The following is a 24,002-nucleotide window of genomic DNA, read 5'->3' on the forward strand; positions in this document are numbered from 1 at the left end:
AGTTTGGGGTTTTTTTTGATGAAACAGAAAGCTAAGATAAAGGAAAAAGTCCTCCTATGATTTGTTCTTATGGGTCATGGCAATAGCAGTACTGCAGGAGAAAAATGTCCCTTACAGAGCTGTAATTTCTATGGATATTACACCGACAAGACAAAAAGCAGCTGAGCTCTCACACACCAGCATCCAAGCCAGTAAAACTGTACCCGTCCTGGATACATCACGTAGTAGAAAACAGGGCTTGTCCTTAAGTATCTGCTATAAATAATCACACCAGAAGTAAAATGTGTTTTCATTTGAGAAGTAACCTCTCTCCTTGTCAGCTTCGCTTACAGAAAATGCGTGCTGTAAATCTGCACCAGTTCTCCTCTAGAATACACCAGAAAACCCAACTATTTTCATTTCTAGTGGCATATCTACTGAAATGTGAAAGACTAAACTAAAATAAAAAACAAAACCTTTTTTTTTTTTCTCTTTCCTTTTAAAGACCTACCCCATAGCTCTGTGTGCTAATTGTTAACAGTGACCCAGTCCTGCAAAGGACCGGGAAACATGTAATGGATTTCAACCAACCTTAGTAATTCTTCAATGGAGATCTTATTTATTTCAACAATTAAACGTATCTGTGGTGTATGGAAATTATTAACAAAAAGGAATGCCAAATGCACTGTAGACATGGGGCTACTTGGAGTTAAGTGAAAGACTGACATAAATCTATTCTGTAATCTCGTGGCTGTTTCCTACTAAAGGAAGGACCAGAATGCAATGTGCTCAATTACTAGGGCATAGGGCTATGTTCCTTCAGTTGTGTTTTTTTTCTTTAAAAAAAAAAAAAAAAAGCAGTTGCACTGCTGGCACAACAGACCTAGCTCTGTCACAAGCAATTTATTACATCAGTATATCAACTTTATTAAAAAAAAGAAAAAGACACCGAAGAAGTCTGTCTTTGTGCAGAGCTCAGCTCAGGCTGGTTTGGAAACATAAACAGCTTCAGAGTTTAATTAGAAACTGTTTACATCTTAAAGATAATTTCATTTTCTTCAAATTGTAACAGAGGTAATTCCAGATAGTACCGCTGACTCCACAGTTTAATGTCTCTAAGCTGCCAGACTGAAAAATGCAAAGTGAGGTCTGCACAGCTGAAAACAAACTGAGAGGGGTCAGGAGATACTGTGCTAACTACTAATGGCTTGATTATCTAATGCTTAACAGCTCTGCAGCTACAAGATGCTGAGAGATGTCTAGAAAGAGGAAAAGGGAACCAGACAGTATATTGAAGTGTCCTTTCCCACACTGTATTTCCAATTTCTGTCCCATTTCTAGCATGACCTTTTGCCCTTCTTTTTCCCATCTTTTTTCAATTATTATGGGGGTTTTTTATCATGTAAAGTGTTGGAATAAGTAGTTTTCACTTCAAGTTGATTTGATACCAAAGCCAAGATGCTGTTTCCATGGCATACCTGACAGTCTCCTGAAGCTAACACGCTGGAAATCTCTGGAGGGTGTATGTTTTCATAGCCTGGTTGGGTAGACTCCGGTTCAGAGTCTGAATAACCAAAATGAAGGTAACCTTATATCCTGCTTCCTTGAGATCATTTTTCAAAAAGAAGAAATGTGATTGAAACTAATACTTAATACAGTAAATGACACATATGATTAGCACTTTCCTAACTTGTCCTTAATAGATTTTAACTACGCTTTAATTATTTAACCACATTTTCATAATGTAGTTAAGTTTTTTTTTTTTTGTATGGCACTTAAAAAACAAAAATCAAACAAAAGCAGATGACAAAATAACAAGGCTCCCCACAAAAGCCTCTGAGAGTCAACCCTACTGAGCAAAACAGTTCTCCAGGAGACACCAGCCACCCATCTATCATGCAAATATATATTTATGCATTATAAAAATCAGCATTACTGTTACTAGCCTTCTTTTGATGTGTAGTCCTGGAGCTCATTAATGGTAATGGCTGATACACAAGGGGAAGAACAGACCTTCAACACCATCAAAGGACATCAGTTGTGTAAGACACTTAATGATAGGGTGCTGTTCCCCCAGATGTTGCCCTGGGTGGTGAAGGAAGATAAAGAAGCTGTGAGCATCTCACTCGGACCCAGTCCTGCTGGTCACAGTTAGGGGATGACTGCTCCTGAACTGCCAGGCAGATCACTAAATAATCCTCATTAGTACACATTCCTCTGCCCCCACGAGCCTTGTTTTTAACTTGGATGATTTCCATCAGCTGGATTATCATGTAGCCCCACAACACACAATTCCAGTTCACCAGAAATAAACTACAGCACAGGAGCAAATCAGGTTGGGGTTTAGATCCACAGGCCAATTTCTCTGCTCAAATCCATATGTCACGGGGTTTGCTGTGGGGGTAATGTTATAATCAGAAATACCTGATGGCTTTTGCATAGAGACCTTGTACATAGATTCTATAACTCATGACCTATCATTTAATTTTACTTTACGGTTTGTTTTACTGTTCTCTCTGCTTTACTGTAGACAGAACAAATACCTAATCCAAGTTGTAACATCTCGGTGGTTTGGGGGAGCATCACCAGGAGCACCCTTAGACCCCAGCAGTTCGGGGAAGAGGGAGCACACTGACTGCTGGACTTCTAAAACACCAGCTACATTCAAGTGCTAAAACTTCTGCCAGCCCTACCCTTACATTGAACACGAACAGTGGAGAAATCTTAAAAGTCTGAGCACTGCAGAATCTGAATCAGGGCATTTACACTAGGAAAGTCAGGAAACAAAGCAAAGTAAGACCTTCAACAATGTGAAAGTAGCATGAACTGGGGATGGGAGGAAGAGAAGAAAGCAAAGAAATAGCTATTTTAGATGTCTCTGATAATATACTTGCTACCAGAGAGGGCTGTCAATAGAGAGTAGCCGATAAAATCAAGTTTTCTCTGGCAGCAGAAACGGATGCTATAAATGACACAAACTAAATTGCAATGCACATCTCCTTGGCCATTGAAGTTAATACATAAAAGGAAAGTGTCAAATATAACTGTTTCTCACTTGCAGGAAAGCTGCCTTTCAAGCATAGCTTCTTCTCCCAGATCATAAGCACTATACTTTCAAAACTGGGAATTGGCCTGTAACATGCAACAAAGAACACATGTGTCCTAACCTAATCCTTGGGTGCCTGAGCCACTCGTATAACGAACCTATGGACCAGCTTAGCACCAGTCAGGCAACTGGGAATGTTCACATTTATGATATCTTCTGTGAAACTCCTGGTCTTGCTTGGTGTCACTTTTTAGCTACTCATAGACATCTGGTACTATTACTTAGGAAAAAACTCTATGTTTCCACTTAAATATTTTATTTAGCCTTAATTGTAACTAATGCACTCAGTGTTCAGTGCAGAATAACTAATAGTTCCTAGAGGGAATTAAAATATAGTACATACTAATGAAAAAGACCACAAGTATCTGGAAGAAGCCCACCTGATGGTCCCTTCCATCTTTGATTTTTCACCATTTCTCCTCAGCAGTACTTAGATCAAGCCTATCAGTTTAATTTGGGACTGTCACTCAGCTGACTTAACAGACTGTATTTTGCTCTCACTCTCATTCACAAATATGCAGCTTCCCATTGGCTATCTGTTTTAATTCTAACATCAAGGTTTCAATTTTACTTAAAAGCATGCTGATAACAGTGGGTGGTTTTTGGATTGCCTAAAAAAACATGTCTTCTCCAAATTTCAACAGTAAATGAACCCTTATTTTTCTACATACTTTGCACGATTTCTACTATGTGCTCTTTGTGTGTTCCTAATTGTTCTCCTCCCCCAAACCCTGCCTCCAAAAACTCAGTAATTAAACTGAAATTGTGTACTGAAAGGCAATTACTCAAAATTAGCTGGTATTTTCTACCGAGAGGCACAGTTCCATAAAAAAAAACAAAAAACCTCTAAAATGATGATCCATAGCTGAGAGGTTAAAGAATTGATCTCAATTCCATTTCTCCTTTTCTTTTGCTTATGATCATTACACAACACCCGGTCCCCCTGGTTGGAGCAGAGCCCCAAGCTGTCCTGCAGCACAGCACAAAGTCATGGTGTCACAGTCCAAGCTCCACTTCCCTGGAACACACACAATCATATTTATCTGCCTAAATTGAATTTAAAACCTGACCGAATCAGAAAGATATACTGACTTTAAATTCCAGCTGTGAAAATGGAAACGGTAACACAAGATCCAAGACAAGAATGCAAAAAAAAAATAAAAATGGCAGGCATAGAGGGATGCAATTCATTCTTTGACTTTTCAAAAGGAACATCACACTGAAAGGAACATAATGAAGAAGAGTTGTTGTGCAGGGAAATTATCATGGAGAAGCTGTTTCCTTGTTTATTTTACTGGCCCAGACCTTCCTGCGTGGCACCAAATGGCTTTCTGGCCCTAAGGCTTCGTGCCATCTCTGGGGTGCAAACCAGCACGTGCCTTGATTTTATTGGCCCAGACCTTCCTGTGTGACACCAAGTGGCTTTCTGGCCCTAAGGCTTCGTGCCATCTCTGGGGTGCAAACCAGCACGTGCCTTGCGACTCTGGGAACAGAGAGAAAATACCCAGGTCTACTAGGGACCTAGATTAAAACAAAAATTTCTGAAGAGATATAGATATTCTTTCATTCAAAAGTCTGTCGGGCAAATAGCAATGGCCCTGCCCTCTCTCACTCATTAGTTTTTGCACTTCCTAAATACATATCACTTGTTTCATGTCTTGAAATAATATCCCACATTGTATTTTGTTTTTCCTAAGGATTTGTTATTTTCAATTATTTTGCATTGATTTCATCTCTTCTCCATCATGGTCTTTGATGAGAAGTAATTTACAGCCAAGGCAGAAATAAAAGTCAAAGTGGACTTACACGACTTGCTGCCAGGCTGGGCTCAGGGTGCAGCAGGACTTGGAAGACTGGACACAATGTGACGGTGCTTGATGGTAGAGCTCAAGGGCATTTGAAGGCCTGCCCTCACAGAAACAGTCATGGTTCCTCAGCACAAACCCACACCACCTTCCTACTATTGTATTTCTTTGCAGGGACAAACTCCCAGCTGGTTTGCATTTTCCATTTGTAGTTTCAGTGCAATGGGGTAAGTGGGGTCTGCTGGATAGATGTGTAAAAACCCCCCATGATTTATAGCCATAAAGACAGCTTTCAGCCTATGATTAAAGCATGCGCCCTTCCAGGTCAGTATGAGGTATTTCATCTCAAAATACAAGGAGAGCAAAAGAAATGGGGTGTGGGCAGCAGGTCAGAGCTGGAGGAAAAATCTCTGTCATTACCACAGCCAGGTGCAAAGGGGACTAGAGGAGAGACAACAAAGCAGCCCTTATCCCATCACCCTCTTTTCTATCAGCATGGTAAAAGCCTGCTTTTGTCTACAGAAGCGCAAAAAGAGATGAAACAAATGGCTCTATCCAGGAATCATCCTGGTAAGAACAACAAACTTCTTTGAGAGGACAATGAAAGACACTTTCATTATAGCAAGTTATGGGACTCCACAAAGGGGTGGAGACTACAGTAGGATCAGCACCTGAATGTGCTTGGTAAAACTAGCTGTCATTAGTGCACCTGCTCTCTCGTTAACACCCAAATTGGAGGAGGGTGTGGAATGGGAAGGCATCAAGAAATACTTCAAGGTACATCAAGGTTAGGCTGGATGAGACTCTGAGCAACCTGATCTAGTGGAAGGTGTCTGCTCTTAGCAGGGAATGGCCTTTAAAGGTTCCTTCCAACCCAGACTGTTCTATGTTTCTGTACTTACTGTAAGAGGGAAGGAAGAACATGTTTCCAGCATGTTCACTTTCCTTGACAACAAGTTAGTTGTGTAAGTCACCTATATATAAACCAGACAAGCAAGCTAGTGGTGAGAACACAGGCATGTGGGTGAGGGATAGTATAACCCCTTGGCTTTACAGGAGGGGTGAAGTCTAGCTATACAATTTCTGCTTCTCTTAAGGCTGGCAAGAAATGTCAAGCATATATGAACTCTTAAGCTTTCAACTATTTTGGGGGAACTCAGCTAATTTCAACCTCCTTGGAGATACCTGTGCTCAATTTTGATGAAGGAGCATAAGAAAAGCACATTTCCAGCATTATTAAAAACAAGAGCACTGCTAATTTGTATAATTTTTCTCCAAAGTTTGTGCTAAATTCTGGTTTAGTTGCAGTGGTATAAATGTAGACTAATGCCTTGGGTTTCACCAGAACTTTTCTGTATTTATCTAGCTGTCAGGAAGAATATTTTCACTCCTAAGACTGGAAACTTCAGGGAGATACTTGGAAAACAAGTGGAATACTGAAATGGCCTCACTGGCTCAGCCTAGTCCCTTAGTTTTCAGTAAAAAGAACTACAAATCTCTTTAAGACTCCTTATACCCTTCTTTTTCACTTGGAACAGTTCATGGACAAAAAAAATCTAAAAGAACTGGAGGAACATTATTTAAAATATGCATAAAAGAGGGAACAATGTGTTAGTATTAAATATTTCCTTATTGATACTATTTTTATAGCAAACCCCCAAACTTCTACAGTGGGATTTATGTGATTTCCATAGTAGATATTTGAATCTCTAAAAGGCCTGAAGTGGCACAAATTTGGTGGTTTATATGCTTAATTCCATGTTATGCTAAATATATTTTGCTAACATAGAGGGTCTTTAAGGCATTTGTAGCTCACACGCAAGTGGTACACATCTTGCTGGTATCTTTCAAGAGTAAAAGCTATAGGAAGCTCATTAAAGAATAGATCCAACAGAGTTTAAATTCCATACTGATCCCAGGAGATTTTTTTCCACTAAGAAGTAATTTCCAAGACCTCTTCAAAGACTGAAACATAAGAACTGAAAGAAATGGCAATAATTAATGAAATAACTTTTAAGTAAAAAGCCTTAAAACGTTCCCTTTTGCTGCACAACCGCACAAATGACTCCAAAGTTAAGTTTACAGGGGTCTTTCTGTTATAACCCAGATATTTCCTATTCTTTTTAGGTATCAGATAAGGGTTTCATGGAGACTAGCTTCAGCCCAAAGACTTTTTTCTTACACTTGTTAATTCTACCTTAAACCAACAGATATTAGAAGAGCAGAGAGTGAGTACCAATGAGTATACAGAGAGAGCAGGCTGTCTCTCTAAATGTATATGGCTTCCCTGGGATGCTCTTCGTTGTGATGTTTTTGCTGTTCTAAGAATGTATTTCAGGTAGGGAATATACATTTGGCTTTCCCTTAACAGTCACGTACTTCCAGAGTCAAAAACTCTTCATTGTTCCTTGGATAACGGTGCTCAGAGGAATACTGCTATTGGTCAGATGTTGGGCAAATATTCAGTGTTAATTTTAAATTGGTAAAACGCAGTTTGGCTTAAGGCGTAAAGTATTCTCCCGGAATACTTATTACACATCGACAGCACAGTATGAAGGTAAAGCCTAAGGCTATAAACCTGATGTTAAAATTTCCATTTATAAATCAATAAACACTGCAAACACAACAGCCTACCCAGTTCTGTGAGTGCCACAACTCTTCCTCAGGCACAAGTTGTACACAAAGTTTGGTAAAATTCCAAGAGTACCCGATGGCCCCCTCCCCACACTGTCAAACCCATGGGTGCTGAAGGAAGCACAGTCTGTGACCTGTGAGGTGCTACAGGAACTCCAACACGGAGTGAGCTGAGCTGCTTGGGCTCACATCTGAGGAATACACACTCAGAGGGTACAACCTCGCTTGGTCCTTGCCTTGAGCCAACCCGGAGCAAAGTCTCCAAGACTGGCACATCTGGCACAAAGGACAATTTCAGGTACACCCAAAGGACTCGGGGCAGAAGGTATAACCAGGGATGAGTTCAGAAAGTGTCTAGAAATTTCCATCCTGAGACCATCTCCTGCAATTTATTTCCCGAAGTGGAGTAACTGGATGCCCAACCAGTAACTCAGCTGAGATGACTAACGCTCACATGCATCTTTCAGGAGCTCAGAGCCCAGACTTGTCTGCCCACTGCCAACCAGTTATCACATCACCTCACCTCAGAGCCCTGTTTCCAATCCCAGTTTGTTTCCACAATGTGCACACGAGCCCTGACGTGCTGCAGAATGCAGCTCCATACGGATATTTACTACCTATTGTTTTAGAAGAGCCAAGTTATTTTTCGTTTCCAAACTGTAGAAATCACTTTCATTCTCCTCCACACACACACACACACAACTCTCTTTTGTTTGTCTCTTAACTTGCTGAGCTTGGCCTCTGGCCAGAATCCCTTTTTCTGCCTTGGAGGAGGGTGACAGCACGCCTTTGAAGAAGTGCCAAGGCTGCTGCTAGGCTGACCAGCAGGGAGCAATCCTGCCCAGCATTCCCTGGCCTCTCCCAGATTGCTCTCCTCCTTTCCCAGAAACACTCTAGGAGAAAGGCAGAGGTTGAGCTGATGACAATTCCCAGCAGTGATTTTTAAGCAACAGATGAAGTTTAAGCACACGCAGAGTATGCCGGAGCTGGAAGAGACATCAGAAGATCATCTAGACCATCCTCTTGCCCCAAAGCAAATCCAGCAGTACCTACAAGACACTGCTGACAGATACTTGTCCGACTGGTTCTTACCAGCTTCCAGTCACAAGCAGTAACATTTCTGCAGGCAGTCCAGTCCAGCACATCACTTACCATCAGAAAGCTTTGGTAAATCTACTCTCTCTTACTTCCATTTAATCCTACCAGTTCTTGCCTGAATATGGACATGGGGAACTCATTCATTATGTTGTTCAGTTACTAACAGTCATTTAAAATAGAGAGAAGCAAGCTGTAACTAGTTACCCTGGTCGTGGTGCCTGAACTTTTTGTGTCCACAGAAACACGAGTCTTCTCTGTTGACATCGTGCCTTCATCATCAGCACAACTGTTCGGCGCTGACCCAGAGGGGTGACCACGGGTTCATTGGCTTCATATCTTTTCCTGAGAGATCTCCCTCCGGCCACTGAACAGCCCTAACCCCACTGACCTTACAGATTGGATTTGCTCACATGCTAATACTGCTACACACTTCTAACAAGGCGTGAAATGCAAAAGTTTGGGTAAAACTAAAAACCTTGTCTGCACAAGACAAAGGCTTTACAGAGAGTCTAATAATATATTTCCTGCATTGCTTTATTTTTTACACATTCATCTTAGTCTTGGCCTTGGGACATTGCTCATTTCTTATTATGACTGATACTTGGCAAGATGAGAGAAGGTGAAATTCTGATTCAACACTTGCAATGCAGTTCGTTGTTTGTATTGTTTTGGGTTTTTTTAAAATTAACTAGTTGCTTATGGCATTTTTGTCTCTCACACTGGTAACATGGAAATAGAAGGGTACATTGGTACATGTCGTGCTCTGATAACAAGTTTAATTGTTTCAGCTTGAGGGGGATAACTGTGAGAAGATTTGGCAGGTGTTGAAAAGGTTTTTCTTTATTCCCTTTAAATGTTCCTGAGACACAAAATGAAACTAAACATTTCCCACTCTGACTGTAAGCTGCTGGTGCTTACCCTCGCACTTACCCTGTAGAGGGGTTCATGATGCAACCCCCTTTATCAGTAGATGCTTTGCAGTTACAGCCCCTCTCCAATGTGTCGTGATTCATTCCAAAATTGTGTCCCAGTTCATGAGCCAGGGTGACTGCTGCACCTAGAGGGTTTTCTGAGTGATCCTTGAAAAAAACATAAAAGAACTAGTGAAGTCAATATATAAAAACAAGTTAAAATACACATTCCCCCTCTAAGGTCCTATTGCCTGTTCTTTGAAATGTTTTATGAACTTACCAGCTGTAGTTACACTGCTGTTAAATGGACACAATTTTAAATTCATCCACATACACTAAGTGCAGACTGGGAATTTTAGGGCAGTCTGTCTGTCCTGGCCATCCACTTTTCACAGCACATTAGATATTTGAGACCATTGGGCAGCTTTGAATATCTGAACATTTCTTTATTTAGGTCTTAAAAACCTCCCTGCTTAGTAATTCCCCAAAACTCCCAAGACATGGCAGTGGCAGACAACAGGAACCCACACAGATATGGTGTGTTGAGAGGGGTAATCATTTATGGGTGAGGATGAGGGAAAAGTGAGAAGACTTTTCACGTCAGGAGGTAAATTACAAAGGCAGCAAGATACTTCACTAAATCTATTTAATATTCTTAGAATCACAGAATCATGGAATAGTTTGGGTTGGAAAGGACCTTTAAAGGTCATCTAGTCCAACCCTTCTGCCATGAGCAGGGACGTCTTCAACTATATCAGGTTGCTCAAAGTTCTGTCCAACCTGGTCTAGAATGTTTACAGTAATGAGGCATTTCCCACCTCTCTGGGCAACCTGGGCTGGTGTTTCACCACCCTGATTGTAAAACATTTCTTCCTTATATCTAGTCTCAATCTCCCCTCTTTTAGTTTAAAGCCATTACCCCTTGTCCTATCCCAACAGGCCCTGCTAAAAAGTTTGTCCCCTTTAAGTACTGAAAGGCCACAATATTGTCCCCGGAGCCTTCTCTTCTCCAGGCTGAACACCCACAGAGTATTCTTTAATATCAGAAAGTATATTGTTCTTCAGACTGTTTCTTTAATATCAGAAAGTCTAAGATTTCACAAGCCTTGTAAGAAAAGGACCTTTGAAAACCTTGTTTTCAAAATGAAAGGACAAAGCAAGTTGAAATCTTCAATGGCCTCTTGTTACCAACTATGAATATGCTAAATGTTGCGAGTGTCAAAATTGAAATATTAACATTAATCCTTGTTGAAATGGTGATTTTGGGGACAATTATTTCTGAGAAATTCCCTGCATGGTCTGATTACAGCCTACTGATCAGACTGATGCTTTGGCTTAACCACAAGTAAAGAGACATTTCCACATTGATCATTTTCCTTGAGGGAAAAAAAATTCCACTGTACTCATATGAAAGCTTTCCCTAAAGGTATAAGCATGTAATATAAATGCATGATCCACTATTTATCAGTTAGTAAATGGAATTACTATGTACAGCTGTCTGCTCTAAAAGCATGTATGAATATATTCAGTTTAAATAACTCTTAGTAACATCTGAGCCAACCTTCAGACTAAAAAGAAGTGAAAGGGAAAACTGTCTAATATGTTAGCTATATATTAATGAAGCCTTTAATAGATGATTTGGTGTAGATTTAAGAGTTTCTTCTTTCATCCGTCTGTGCTAATATATTTAGTAAATCATTTCTCAAAGAGAAAGCCAAACCAAAAAGAGAATACAGTCATTCTGAAAACAAGAAACTACTCCTGCATTAGGAATAAACCCAGAAGAATTTTATCTGTTAACAAAGGTTCTCTTTTTAGGTTTTCCTGAATTTTAAAATTTTAATATAAAAGTCTCAAGACTAACACAACAGCCAGTTTATGTGCAGTTATATTCTAGGATGCCTGTTTGCTGAAAGAAGCTGTTCAACCTATCGTAGTAAAAGAAACAACAGAGTAAACCTATCCAGCAAAATAAGCTCTAATAATCAAGAAAATATATGGTCTTGCACTGTGCCTACATATGAAGATGTCTTATCTAGTTACCAGTCACATACTCATATAGCAATTTATGAAATATTAAGAGAATTCAGTGTAATCAACCTGATGTTGTAAAAAGAGCACAACCTCTCACTCAACTGGAAAACAATCCAGGTCTGAAGATTAAGAAAACAATGATATAATTCCATATAATTTCCCGGCAGCACACTGGAGTGATGCCTTGAAATTTGGGCTATGTGGCCAAGACAGAAACTCCTGTAAACTCTGAGCTACCTACACAGACAACAAACCGAGCTCAGTCCTTCTTCATTTTGCCAGTCTCTTACTGAACAGAGATTATATTTATTTGAACACCTCTAAAGATGGCAATTAAAATTAAAAACAAGAATTCACAAAGCCCACTCAGAAACTAGAGCAATACATGATCTGAAATGTAATTTGGGTTTTGAATAGGCAAACAATTATTACAGCCCATGCGGTTCTCATTACTTGCTCAGATCCACTTGGAATGCAATTTTATCAGTTTCTAGAGAGGGTTCTTAAAACAAGGAATGTGATGTCTCAGCAAAAGAGGTTATTTGAAAACAGCGTAAATGAGGATTATCAAAACAAACAGTGACATGTCCCATTTGATACTGAGACCACTTAAGTACCACAAGGGCTAAAGAAATGAATAGCAATGTGACTTTGATTTATTCCACCAGGGTCTTTTAAAGTTAACTTTAGCAGTAAAAGTCATTACCAAACAGTTTCACAACCACTGAATAAGCAACCATCTACTGTTGAGACATTATAAGCTGTTGCAGAAAACATGCAGCTGCTTTTAGCTGAACTCCCCTTCGTTCCGCTGAGATTCAGATCAAATCGTAGCAATAAAATACTGTCACCTACAGCTAGAACAGGCAAATGCCCCAATCCTGGTACTTTCCATGCAGGTTCACTTAGTTATAGGAACGTTTCCTGAACCACACTTTTATTTCATTGAAGTAATTCACTGAAATGTAAGTGCCTCAGTTCCACACTTGTCATTTAGCCTAACTTCCCACTAAAGTCAATACAAATTTGACATGAGTGAGAATCCTACGTTACCTTACAGCAGCTCAGCAATATTTTACTTTTAAATCCATGAATTTAGTGGGCAATCTTTTGAAACAGAAGAATGAAGCCTGAATTGTGTGTCAAAGACTCCCTTTGATGTCAGCTTCTGTTTGGTCTTTCTGTAACATGACAGAACCATCACAGTAAAATAAAATTACAATGCTCTTGGCAAACAAAAGCTTCTCAGATGACTGCTCTCCCCACTCTGAGTTCTCTAAAAATTAGTGGGAGACAGGGCGTCACCTACCACTGAGCGAATTCAGCCCTATAGAAAAGCAGAGAGGGACAGGCTCTCATGGAGGCATGGCAGAGGAATTGAGACAACCACCACACCACCTGAGGTGCTGGAAATCTCCACAAAGCTGTCAAAAACACAAAGGTTTTCAGCACGTGCAGGCTGAATTCGGGACTATCTATGAGATTTTTAGGGCTTCCTGGTTTTCTGCTCTGGAGTTGAGCTCTGAGGTCACCAGCTGAGCCTGTTGGTGGCCTACAAGCTTTGGGAGTCCACATCTAAGTTTATGGAAAGTACTTCTGTTGCAAAGCTTAGTGAGCGCAAAACTTCTTTCCCCTGCTTTTGCTTAGAACTGTTAAAAATAATAATAATAAAAAAAGTTCTGAAAGAAAAAGTTCCAGAACTACTTCAGAAAAATTGGCTAAGATGTTTACGTGTGTGTTCCTCATGTCTAGCATCTAACAACAGCATTACCAGTAATAGTCTTTGAGAGAGGCTCAGGTAGAACAAATGCTGCCATTGTTTGTTCTAATTCTCTGGCAATGTAATAAAACCCCTGTGCTGCAAAGATGGAAAATAAGGCCTTACACAGGAAACTCTGTAAATACAGAATAAAATCAATATAATAAAAGATTCAGGATAGACTGTTGTTGCCTGTAACACTAGTATACCCAAGTGCCTAGCAAATACTTCTTCTGGTTGTCATCCTTCACAGCACATCAGCAGCTGATTTAATGACAATTAGGACTAGAGGATTCTTGCAAAGATGTCATGCTATATTTTAATGCAATACTTTGATTTTTTTTCACCACGGAAACTATCGTTTCCAAGCAATCTGACCGTATATATAGATAATATTGAGGCTGAAAATGGCACAAATGGGGCTGATGTTCTGGTACAGAATACGAGGCTACAAAACTTGAGATGGTGTTGCACCAGTTGGGCCAGTTTCAAGTCCTGTGCTTTTACCACTTACCATGACGACCCCTCCAGACTGCTCTGCTGTGCACATGCTCATTATGGGCGCCATGCCAATGGTAGTCCCTTGGAAGTACACCCCGCTGCAGGTGGGAGGGAAAGGAGAAGAACCACAGAATCACCACTCAGTGCCAAGATACCACCCTATTATTTTCACTCTTGTATTTCTGCCAGTCTCTAACAAAGATCCCACTTCAAATGTGTCAGCTCCAGACATTTGCAGGTTTAAAACAATGAAAAGCACAGATTAGTCACGCCGAGTTGCCGAACTGACAATGACAGCATCTCTGCTATGAGAAAGAGCCATTTCATCACTGTCCTTTGGGTTTACTGCTGTAACAGGACCCTTTTTCCTTTCTTTTTCCCCTGACTGAAGTTGGGAACAGAAATAAAAACATAAAAATAATGTCTCTAGCTCAGAGAAGGGTCATTTTGATGCAGTGAGAAGTTTATATGCTACTCGTTTTAATAAACAGCCTGGAATGCAATAATTCTAAACAAAGTCTAATTATACATAGAGAATAATCAAATATCTCCTGAGGGACAGTTTGGAAGGGCTCACTCTATTCTCACACAGGTAATGTAAGAATCTCTATGTAACGAGTAAAGAGCTCCTTTTAGTTACTAAGATGTCAGGTATGTTTATCTCTATAAAATAAAGAATAGTTAAATGATTTAAAAGATACCTGATTCAAGAAAGGTATTTCTCTTTGGTGTATTTTTTAAAGAGTGCTTTTACTTTAAGCACGTTCGCTTAATTACTTTAATTCCAGAAACAACAGCAGGGTAAAAGATGTGTATGATTTAATTTTTAAGACAAAAATGCAAATGAATTGTCCAATTCAGCCTGCATTTTAAAGTTTACTGAGGTTTTCTACTAACAAACAGGTTTCACACAGTGCCCCCTTAAATCTTTTGGGGCAGGACTGTCTTTTTCAGTAAAAATTTAGACTGAGACCAGCCTAAACCCGTTGTAAATTCATACTGTAAGTATTTACCAGCTTGTTACACATCTACACTGCTACGTGGATTGTATTCAGGAAAAACCTACAAATAACAGGGCTGTTGCAGAGCTGTGGAAGGAAATTCTTCTGACGCATCTGCTGAAGGGCTCTGCAAAGCTCTTTTATGTTTGGTGTTTGCAGAGGGGAAAGACAAACCCTCAGGAGCACAGATGTTCCTCCCAACAGCTTAGCGACTGGGGAAGAATTCAGTCCAGCTATTCCCCAGCCACTGAAATCCCAGCCAATATTACATATAGTGTCAAGTTTACCTTATCAGCTGTGCATTGTCATGGGGTTTACGAGGTAGTAGTTTCAGCTTTCTCCAGTCCAGGAACTCGTGGAGGCTGGTGAAAGGGTCTTGAGAAATAGAGCACTTATCCATGTCATTCCATACTTCCACTCCAACCAGGGCTACTCGAATATTTAGCGGCCTATAGAACTAATGAGAAAAGAAAAATAGAAATGTGTCTCTAAAACCCATTTTAGACCACATTGGATTAAAATATTTCCATGGAAGCATAATGTGCATATGAACCTTTCTTGCAGAGTCTCAAAGTGTCCTTTCTCCAGGGAAAAAGTGAACACCTGATATAATAAAACATTTCTATGACTTAGAGAAAACAGTTCTGACCTGACTAAATACCCAGAAGGCATTCTAAGACATCCAGAGATATGTTACTTCTCTATGTCCCACCCAAGTTTGGTATCTTCCTTCAAGATGAAACGCTGCAACTACCTTCACATGTCCTTCACTTCTGACCAAACTCATTGCTATGGCAGATGACTCTCCATGGCTGCCCACCATCATTAGCACCGATGCAATTTGAGAGGGAGAGACGGTTGTGGTTCAAAATAATCGCTGAAAATCCGCTCGAGTCATGGAGTTTTGCTCACAGCAGATAAACCCAAGGATTTTAGCCCTGTGGTCCATTATCTGTTATCACACTGGTAAATGCCACTGCTGCTACAAAAAGGGAGCAGGAGCAGCATTAGCAATGGAGCAGAGGTAACAATTCTAATGTGAGACTAATGTGAGGAAGGATTCGAGAATCGATCAAGTTCCAGATTTTGCTGACAGTCTGAGAAAAGCATGTACTAGATCTCTGTCTTGTTTATATGCATTACAGTCATTTGGATAACGTTGCATTTGCTGGGCATAAATTAAGCATGAAACATAAATATATTATAATATGCAAAATTAATTTTGAGCAGATAACATATAAACACGTATCCTCCAGTAATAAGTCAGCAAGACAATTATGGAAGAGGTGGAGGTGTCTTCAGCAGCTTGTTTTTAATCAAGAATGCTTCTACTTGAGTTATTGCCCTTGAAGTATCACTTGATATGTTCCCAGCTAAATTAAGACTCCCTCAGTTATAATATCACTACTGGACTCCTAATTTTTTCTGGTCATACAGCACAACAAAAATAAACTTCAATTTGTTCAAAAACACTGTAGAGGACTCTTAGCATTTATTGTTTATTGTCAAGAAATTACTTTGAATACAAAAAATCCAGCATATGTCTCTCTCTTACTGATCTCACCCAGCCATCAACTCCCTCTTCTTTAAACACTACATATTTTTAATTTTGCCTTCTTCCTTGGGTTATATACGTTATTGACTGTGTCTTCACAGGCCCTTTGTTGGTCTTACAATTGGACCTTCCTTTCCTGCTCAAAGGACTTTGTGCTCCAAATTCCCCCTCAAAATCAGCCTTTTTCTACGGGCTGTTCCATATGTGATTATCTCCACCCTTTTCCCAGGTTAATAAAATCCTAGGGCTAAATGGTGCATCTCCTTAGGAACACAGATATTTGTATCCCATATGGTTCATGCGTTACTGAGAACTGGTCAGAGCAGAGCTCACAGCTTAGTATGTTGAAGGGCATACAAAAGGTTTAAGTTTACTTTTTTGGGTTTTACTTGTTGGAGAGAAGAATTGCTCTGAAATACTGGAGTATTAGGAAAGCAGTAGGGTTAGCTCGTTGAAAAGGTGGGTGGATAAGTTGATGTGGCAAAGTTTGTGAAATCTGCTGATTTGAGCACGGCGACTTTCTTAATTTAATAGTAGAAGAAACACAGATTTCACAGCAACATCCTTCAGAAAGTGTAGTAAGTTTGGAAAAAGTGAAATAATGCTCATGTTCTTACCTTATCAACATAGTTTGCAATTTCTATCAGTCTCTGCTTAATTTTTTCCACATCCTTGCCTTGTCTCTGAAACTTGGAATGTAAAGGATCAATGTAGTAGCAGCACAAATATCATAGCAATTCCCCCCAACAGCCACCTTACTCCGCCAGCATTGTCAGTGATGTTTGGGGATTACACTGTGCAACCAAAGGCCATCACCAGACTCCTGTTGGCTTCATGGGACCACGGTCTGCCTCATAATAAGGACAGGGATAGGACTTTGGTTCTCACAAAAAGATTTTAAAACCATGGGATGGGACTTTGGTTCTCACAAAAAGATTTTAAAATCCCCAAGTCTTACAAAAGGATCTTTCTGGGACTGATTTGTGAAAAAGAAAAGGCTCTTCTGTTAGTTTTTTCAGCTCTTGCAGCAGAGTGATGGTAATTTCCTAACTAGGAGTGTTCAAGGATACAAAATATGTAGGTAGCAAAATAATTCAAACCCAGAATTAGGTCTTTGGTTGGCATTCAACTCACTGGAACATTTCTATAGTCAGTCCTGCTTACTCACTTTGAAGCTTTCGTTGCAAACTCTCAGGAAGGCAGTTGTGTTTCATGAAATGTGGTGGGGAAATACTGCTTCAAAAGAAAGTGCAGGATCCTACAGTGTCTTCCAAAGGTCCCACCAAGGGCAGAGTCAATGGAAATGAAAACTTAACTAGCTCAAGGAGATCACAGAATCGTAGAATGGTAAGAGTTGGAAAGGAACTTAAAGATCATCCCGTTCCAACCCTCTGCCCTGGGCAGGGTCACCTCCCACCAGCCCAGGTTGCTCATAGCCCCAAGCAGCCTGGCCTTGAACCCCTCCAGGAATGGAGTCATTACGGACATCTTAGAAGTGTCTTCCATTGCTTAGTCCTAATTAGGGAAGAAGCTTTAATTTTAAAAAACCCCTTGTAACTATCTGGAGCTAATTACTCACAATATCATGGAGCTGAACTGAAATACCTGTTTCCTACCTGTGTTTCCCATGACTTTTTAGTTTTAAGTTTCTTACCTCACGATTATCTGCCACAATAACAAGCTCCACATACTTTGTTGTCTTCAGAGTCTCTCTCTTGTACTGCCAAAAGAAGATGGAAATAGTATTTTGTTTTTGCAATAAGTGACCCTTGGAATCAGCTCTCCCTCCGTCCAACAAAGCGCTTGCGAGAGCAGAAACACAACATCTCAGGTTTCCAAAGGTTCCACTACATAAAAATTTATATTGTGTTCCTTCTCCTGATGGACATTTTCCTTTTATTTACCACAACAGAAATAGTCTACTTGGTACTTAGAAAAAAAACAACAACTCAAAATATGATCACAGCAAAGAGGAAAGTGGTGCAAAGTCTCTCTCAACCTTTCAGCTCTCTGCAGTTGAAATGTTTGAGTTATCTTTCCTTGCAGGACTATATCATCTCTAGCAGAAAGACCTTCGTTATTTTCAAGGCTCATTTAAAGAAACAATGAGATGACTTTTAGCAAACATTTCACACAATAGACAAACTGGCTACTAAGAAAAATGAGAGATAAAGGGATATTGAGTGAAGCAGAGAAGAGATCAAGTGGTCAACCGATAAATTATGTAGGAAGAAAAACCCCGGAACAAAAACTGCAGAAAAAACCAGAATGAACCGTCAGTGCCTGTGGAAGCAAACTAATACTCTAAAAACTGAAGGCATGCATTTAATTTTGTGTCTGTATATTCATATAAAACAGCCAGACATGCTACTTGCAGTTCTAAATGCAGGTCTAAAAGAATCATAATATTTAGCTGCAAAAAGATCACTGAAGAAAAAGAAATGATTTTTTAATAGAACTAGTCATAGCACAGCTCCTCTGCTACCCTGAATTTAACTGACCTATTAATGTCTGCAAAAATTCTGTGATTTACAGCAGCTGAACAGCTACTCTGTCATTCCTCCCTTGTTTCTGGAATAAGACAGTTAGAGAAAAGAGGTCTCAGCAGTATATCTTATCTTCATGCCAGAACTGAAGGAGCTTAAGCAGATGTATGACCTACTAATGACCATGGTGTCTTGAACTAAACGAATGCTCTATAACCTAAAACATGACTAAAGCTTTCCAAAGCAAACTATTCCAAGGCAAACAGTGATCCCTGAAGCTCAGTCAGTGCTGGACATCACCTTCCAGCCAAATTTCACAAAGCTTTCTTCACATTACCAATGTGTTCCTCTTTGTTATCTGCAGACTAATGATTTTGAGTGTTTTACGAGAAGCACTACGTTCAGCAGAAAATGACAGATGCAACCTTTAGTAACTCTGACTTTCAAACTCATATTTAATAGTGTTTCACAGCCTTTGAACTACAGTAACTGGAAAATAGTTGAGTTCCATTTGGACGGTATTTATGAACTGAGAAAGCAGTAAAAGCTACCATTAACGAACTAAATGTCAATGATACAACCACTTCACAGGATTACACTTATTAGGGGGTCTGGCAAATGAGCTCAGGTAGATATTCTTATTTGGGTTCTCCGTCAACTTCTTGGGCAACTGTCACCACCATGGGGACTTGGTGAGCATGCCCACACCTCATCTGCCATCCAGGTTATAAGCAGTGCCTGGTGATATGCTGGTTGGGAACCAGGACACCAAAGAGTCACCATGTCCCCTCCTTCTGCTCCTGGAACAGCAGCAGATGCAGTACAAAGGGCCTGCCATGTCTCAGTAGACCTCAGCTGCATCTACCGTGCTCTGGCAGAGCTTGATTTACCTCCCTGCAAAATATACCAGACATGAGTGAGATGCCACGTAAAGCAAATGACCACAAGGGTTTTGTTTGTGACAGAACTGATGTCTCACTGAAAGTCTAGCATAAACCTGAAATTCATTATGCGGTCCTCATCAGAGGTGTACCCTCAAGGTGCCTCTAGTCTTCTTCCAAATGAGGAGTAAAAGACGAGACATGAAAATCCAGGTACAAAGATATAAGAGAAGGTCTCTTACATCAGTCAGTTTAAACCATTTACTTTTACCAAGAGTAAAACTGTTTGGGCTGGAGAGGGTTGGCCTGAGAGAAACCAGCTAGCAGAGTATAATCATGTACGCCTCTGGTGATTGACTTGCATAACGAATCCGTTCTTGTGATTTGCCCAAAGGCTATGCGCATTCCTTGGATACAATATTTATTTATGAAATGTACCTAATTACGATTTCTTTCAGCTTGCTTTCTGCAGCCAACTGCATCAATGCACAAACCATTGCCTGAGTTAATCCTTCGGAATTATAATGAAGAGTCAATGATACAGCCATGATAGATATACATGATGGGAGACAATATGCTTTATTCTGCTGTTGCCTTTCTCCCTGGCTTCTGCCACACCTGATCCCATCACAGAGCCCCTGTCCCATACCACTGAATCCCTTCCTCATGCTCCCCTCCCTGCAAAAAGGCATGGCTGGGATTCACACTGCAATGTTGCAGCCTATCTCTTTCTCCGTGACCTAACTGCCCCAAATGACTCACCTGCCTGATCTGTGGTCCAACAGCACCACCAAAATGGCTATTTTGTGTGGCTAAAGAGAAAAAGCCACACTGTGAGGGCTGTCTTACTCAGGGTTGCTTTCTGTAGGATCCTATCTCAATGGAGCTCAAGTGGAAAGCACACTCCCTGCTGCAATTTGAAGGTCCAATGAGTTATGAAAGGACCCAGTATTTATAGATCCAGCTCCAGTGGAGCAAAACGTGTCTGCACACATCTGCTACATGATGTGACTTGCTATTAAATCCCGTGTTTGGATCTGGGAAGCTGAGTCTTCTGTTTGTCCCATCATTTATCTGTATTTCAATCTAATCCAAAGGCTAGTCTAACTTTGTGATATATTGATCTCACAATTCAGCTCTGCTCAATATGCATTTTGTGTAGGTAGTTGAGTAAAGAGTCATGGGGAAAAACCAAAAGCTTCCATCAAACCTTCAGAAAACCAAAAATTTTCATCATGCCCTGAATGTGATATAGATTTTTGCTAATTCTGTCACCCTGTGTAATTTGGAGCAGCGTTACACCTCCGTACCTTACAGGTCATCTCTATTCGGTATGTCCTGACCGATTACTTAGATGATGACAATGTGGAAATGTGAAAACTCAGTCCACACATTACAAATGACAACTTTCAAAATTCATACATTAGAAGCATATCCAATATACTCATTATATATATTGTACCTATCCGTATGATGGGACTGTTGACAGATTTTATAATTATGTCCACTCAACCACAGCAAAAATATTTTTCAGATACTTAAGGTGGATTCTGACATGTAGCTGAAGCCATCAACGGAATGTGAGAACCATGAGGGTAATAGTAAAATTGCTTTGATTGTATCAACTAGTTGGATGCACACATTCTATTTCAGTTTCCTAGTGTTACATTACTTCAGTGAAATTCAGTCAGAAGTCACAAAGATTTTGGGGCAACCTTAATAAAGTTGCGAAAGCACTTTTCCAATGCTTTTAACCTACATACATTTTCAGAAATAAGCTTAGCCCAGAAAATTGTGTATGAAAAGGCATTAGAAGTAATATTTAATATTCCTAAAATGTAAAATAATATAATTCCACTACATAAATCATATCTAGGGATGGCATTTAGGTTGCTTTCTTTAAGAATTAACTTGATGCAAAGGCTTAGTAGTACATGTAAGTATAAATCGTAATATGGGATATTTAATAAATGCTGAGGGCAGCTTTGTATTGTTGTATAGTTTCTGAACACCTAAATCAGTATTTTCTACAATCCTCATCCAATATGCAGATGAAATTATTACAGTACTTCCTCTTCCTGATTTTTAGGTCATTTAATTTTCTACAGTTTCCATTAGCTAGATGCATTTCATATTAAGAGCATTTCTTCCTACGTAGAAACAATTAAAATAATAAATCTGTAAAGTAATATGGTGAGATTTTTTTTTGCCTGCATAAGACACTTTCTTTCTAGAATGTAAAGGCTCAAAACCTAATATTAGAAAAGCATCACAGCTATCAGGTTCTCTTCCATCTTGGGTGGGCAAGAACTTTTCCAGACATTGCTCAGCATTCTTAGGGGAGTCTTAAATTCTTGTTATAATCATACATGAACCAAATATATATTACCATACAATGAAACCATAAACATTTCTGTGCTGTCTCATTACAAAAAGAAAGTAAAAAGCAAGTTATGCATGCAGGATCAAGAAAAAGCAATAAAGCTTTAGCAAATTGTGTAGGTATATGTTTAATTTTCATCATGCACTTAGGAAGAAATCAAAAAGTTGAATGTTTTGCTCAGGAGGGACTCTGCAACAAAGAGTTTTCATGGGCAGCAATATGAAAATGCTACCAGATGTAGTCAGCAAACCAGAAACTTAAAAGTGCATCATTCACCTTACCCTGCCAGCTCGAGAATGGTGTGAGGTGTCATTGTCATCAGCTCCCATGGTGGAGATGCCCAGCTGGTGGCCACAAGATCCTGGGGCTATTTTCAAATTCTCTGCTCTATAGATCTTGTGTTCACTTGTAGCACCTTCTAACGGCTCCAGAATGTAGCTCTTGTTTTCAAATACAATAATCCCCCTGTTACAGAAGAGAACAGAGTAAGATGTATGGTTTTCAAGAGCTAATGCACGTTTGTCTGCACCAAAGTTACAACAGGTTTTAATAATGATGGCATACGAAAAAGCAAAACGCTGATTTACAACGTCATGGTCGGGTAGAGCAGGAAACATAAAAGCTATATATTTGTCATTGCAGCACACTATGCTTTAAAAGAAGCAATGGCTCAAAGAAAATTTTCCTTTTCTGAAGTGCTGTACAGTAGAACAAAATTACATTTGTTTTTCATATGTTTTCCATTCTCCCAGTGATGCATTGCTATTGCTGAATGGAGTCACGATGTGTGTGATTCTGAGGACCCATGACAAACAGTAATGAACAAGAGCGTGGTGAAATGCTTTTGTAAGAAAAGGTACAGAGTGAAAGTATTCATTATGATCTGCAGTGAGCATTATACGTTTTAAAGCAAATGCTGATGCAAGCATCAATTCTGCCAGACGAAAGATGCATCGCAGTATTAAAATGGATTATTAAATATTTCACAGTGGGGCAGCAGAATAAAGCTTGGTTATATTAACTGGCGGAATCCTGTTTAACACATTTTATTACCCATAATAATAATTTTTACAGCAGCATCACCTACTCTCCGAGGATCTCAAATTTTCCATCAGTGAAAGCACTCTTGTTGCATTACTCTCAGCTACAGCATACAAAGAGGAAAGGGGTGTTTAGGAAGAGATGGAACACCTTGCTCCAGGAATATATGGAAGAACATAGGACATGTAGCCAACTCTGGGCTCCGTGTGCTGCCTCCTAACCCAAAAACACTCTCCCAGTATGCTCCAGACAACTCACCAAATAAAACCCATGCTTGGATTTCTGTACTGGGTCCTGCCTAATTATTCTGATCTGCTACAGTAAAATAAAGTTGTCAAAAGGTTGAATATCTTTCCCATTCCTCCTGCTGAGGAAACTGCTGACATACGGCTGCTCTTTCAGCTCATCAGAGGAGTATTGGCAGCATGTTATGGGTGTCTGTGGTCTGCACATGCTGGAATAGGATTTCTGGTGCCCTATGGCATAAAGTAGGATGATGTCCAAGGATACTGCTGGAATCAGGAATCATAAATATAACCAGAGGACCACTGAGTAAAAAGACTGCTCTGCTGTACATCAGGACTGGCACAGCGTAAGAAGGCATGAAGTCAGTTTACAGACTGGGCTAAGGTAGAAATTACTGTAAGAGGAAGGAATTTAATATTCAGTGTCTAACAAGCATTCTGAGCACGTGCTGCCAACCACCCAGGAGGGTCCTAGGTAGCTCCTACATCAAGCTGAACAGCAGGTTTTTTTGAGTAACTGTGTGACCAATGAAAGGCGCCCTTTTAAACCCATTTCTCTTTTCTAAACTAGGGATAAGCATTT

The 24,002-nt window shown here is 39.9% G+C and overlaps 1 protein-coding gene across 1 annotated transcript in view; it reads right to left on the reverse strand.

The window, feature by feature from the left end:
* ADAM12 (ADAM metallopeptidase domain 12) overlaps window positions 1–24,002 on the reverse strand; it is a 192,371-nt gene that overhangs the window by 42,291 nt on the left and 126,078 nt on the right. Inside the window, exons 7-12 of the mRNA XM_014945202.1 lie at window positions 22,415–22,598; window positions 18,038–18,103; window positions 17,001–17,072; window positions 15,116–15,285; window positions 13,841–13,925; window positions 9,553–9,701 (exon numbers count right to left, since the gene is read on the reverse strand). Coding sequence (XP_014800688.1) covers window positions 9,553–9,701; window positions 13,841–13,925; window positions 15,116–15,285; window positions 17,001–17,072; window positions 18,038–18,103; window positions 22,415–22,598 — 726 coding nt within the window. The remainder of the gene's footprint in view (window positions 1–9,552; window positions 9,702–13,840; window positions 13,926–15,115; window positions 15,286–17,000; window positions 17,073–18,037; window positions 18,104–22,414; window positions 22,599–24,002) is intronic.

This window comes from Calidris pugnax, unplaced genomic scaffold (assembly GCF_001431845.1).
Source record: "Calidris pugnax isolate Ruff unplaced genomic scaffold, ASM143184v1 scaffold89, whole genome shotgun sequence".
NCBI lineage: Eukaryota > Metazoa > Chordata > Aves > Charadriiformes > Scolopacidae > Calidris > Calidris pugnax.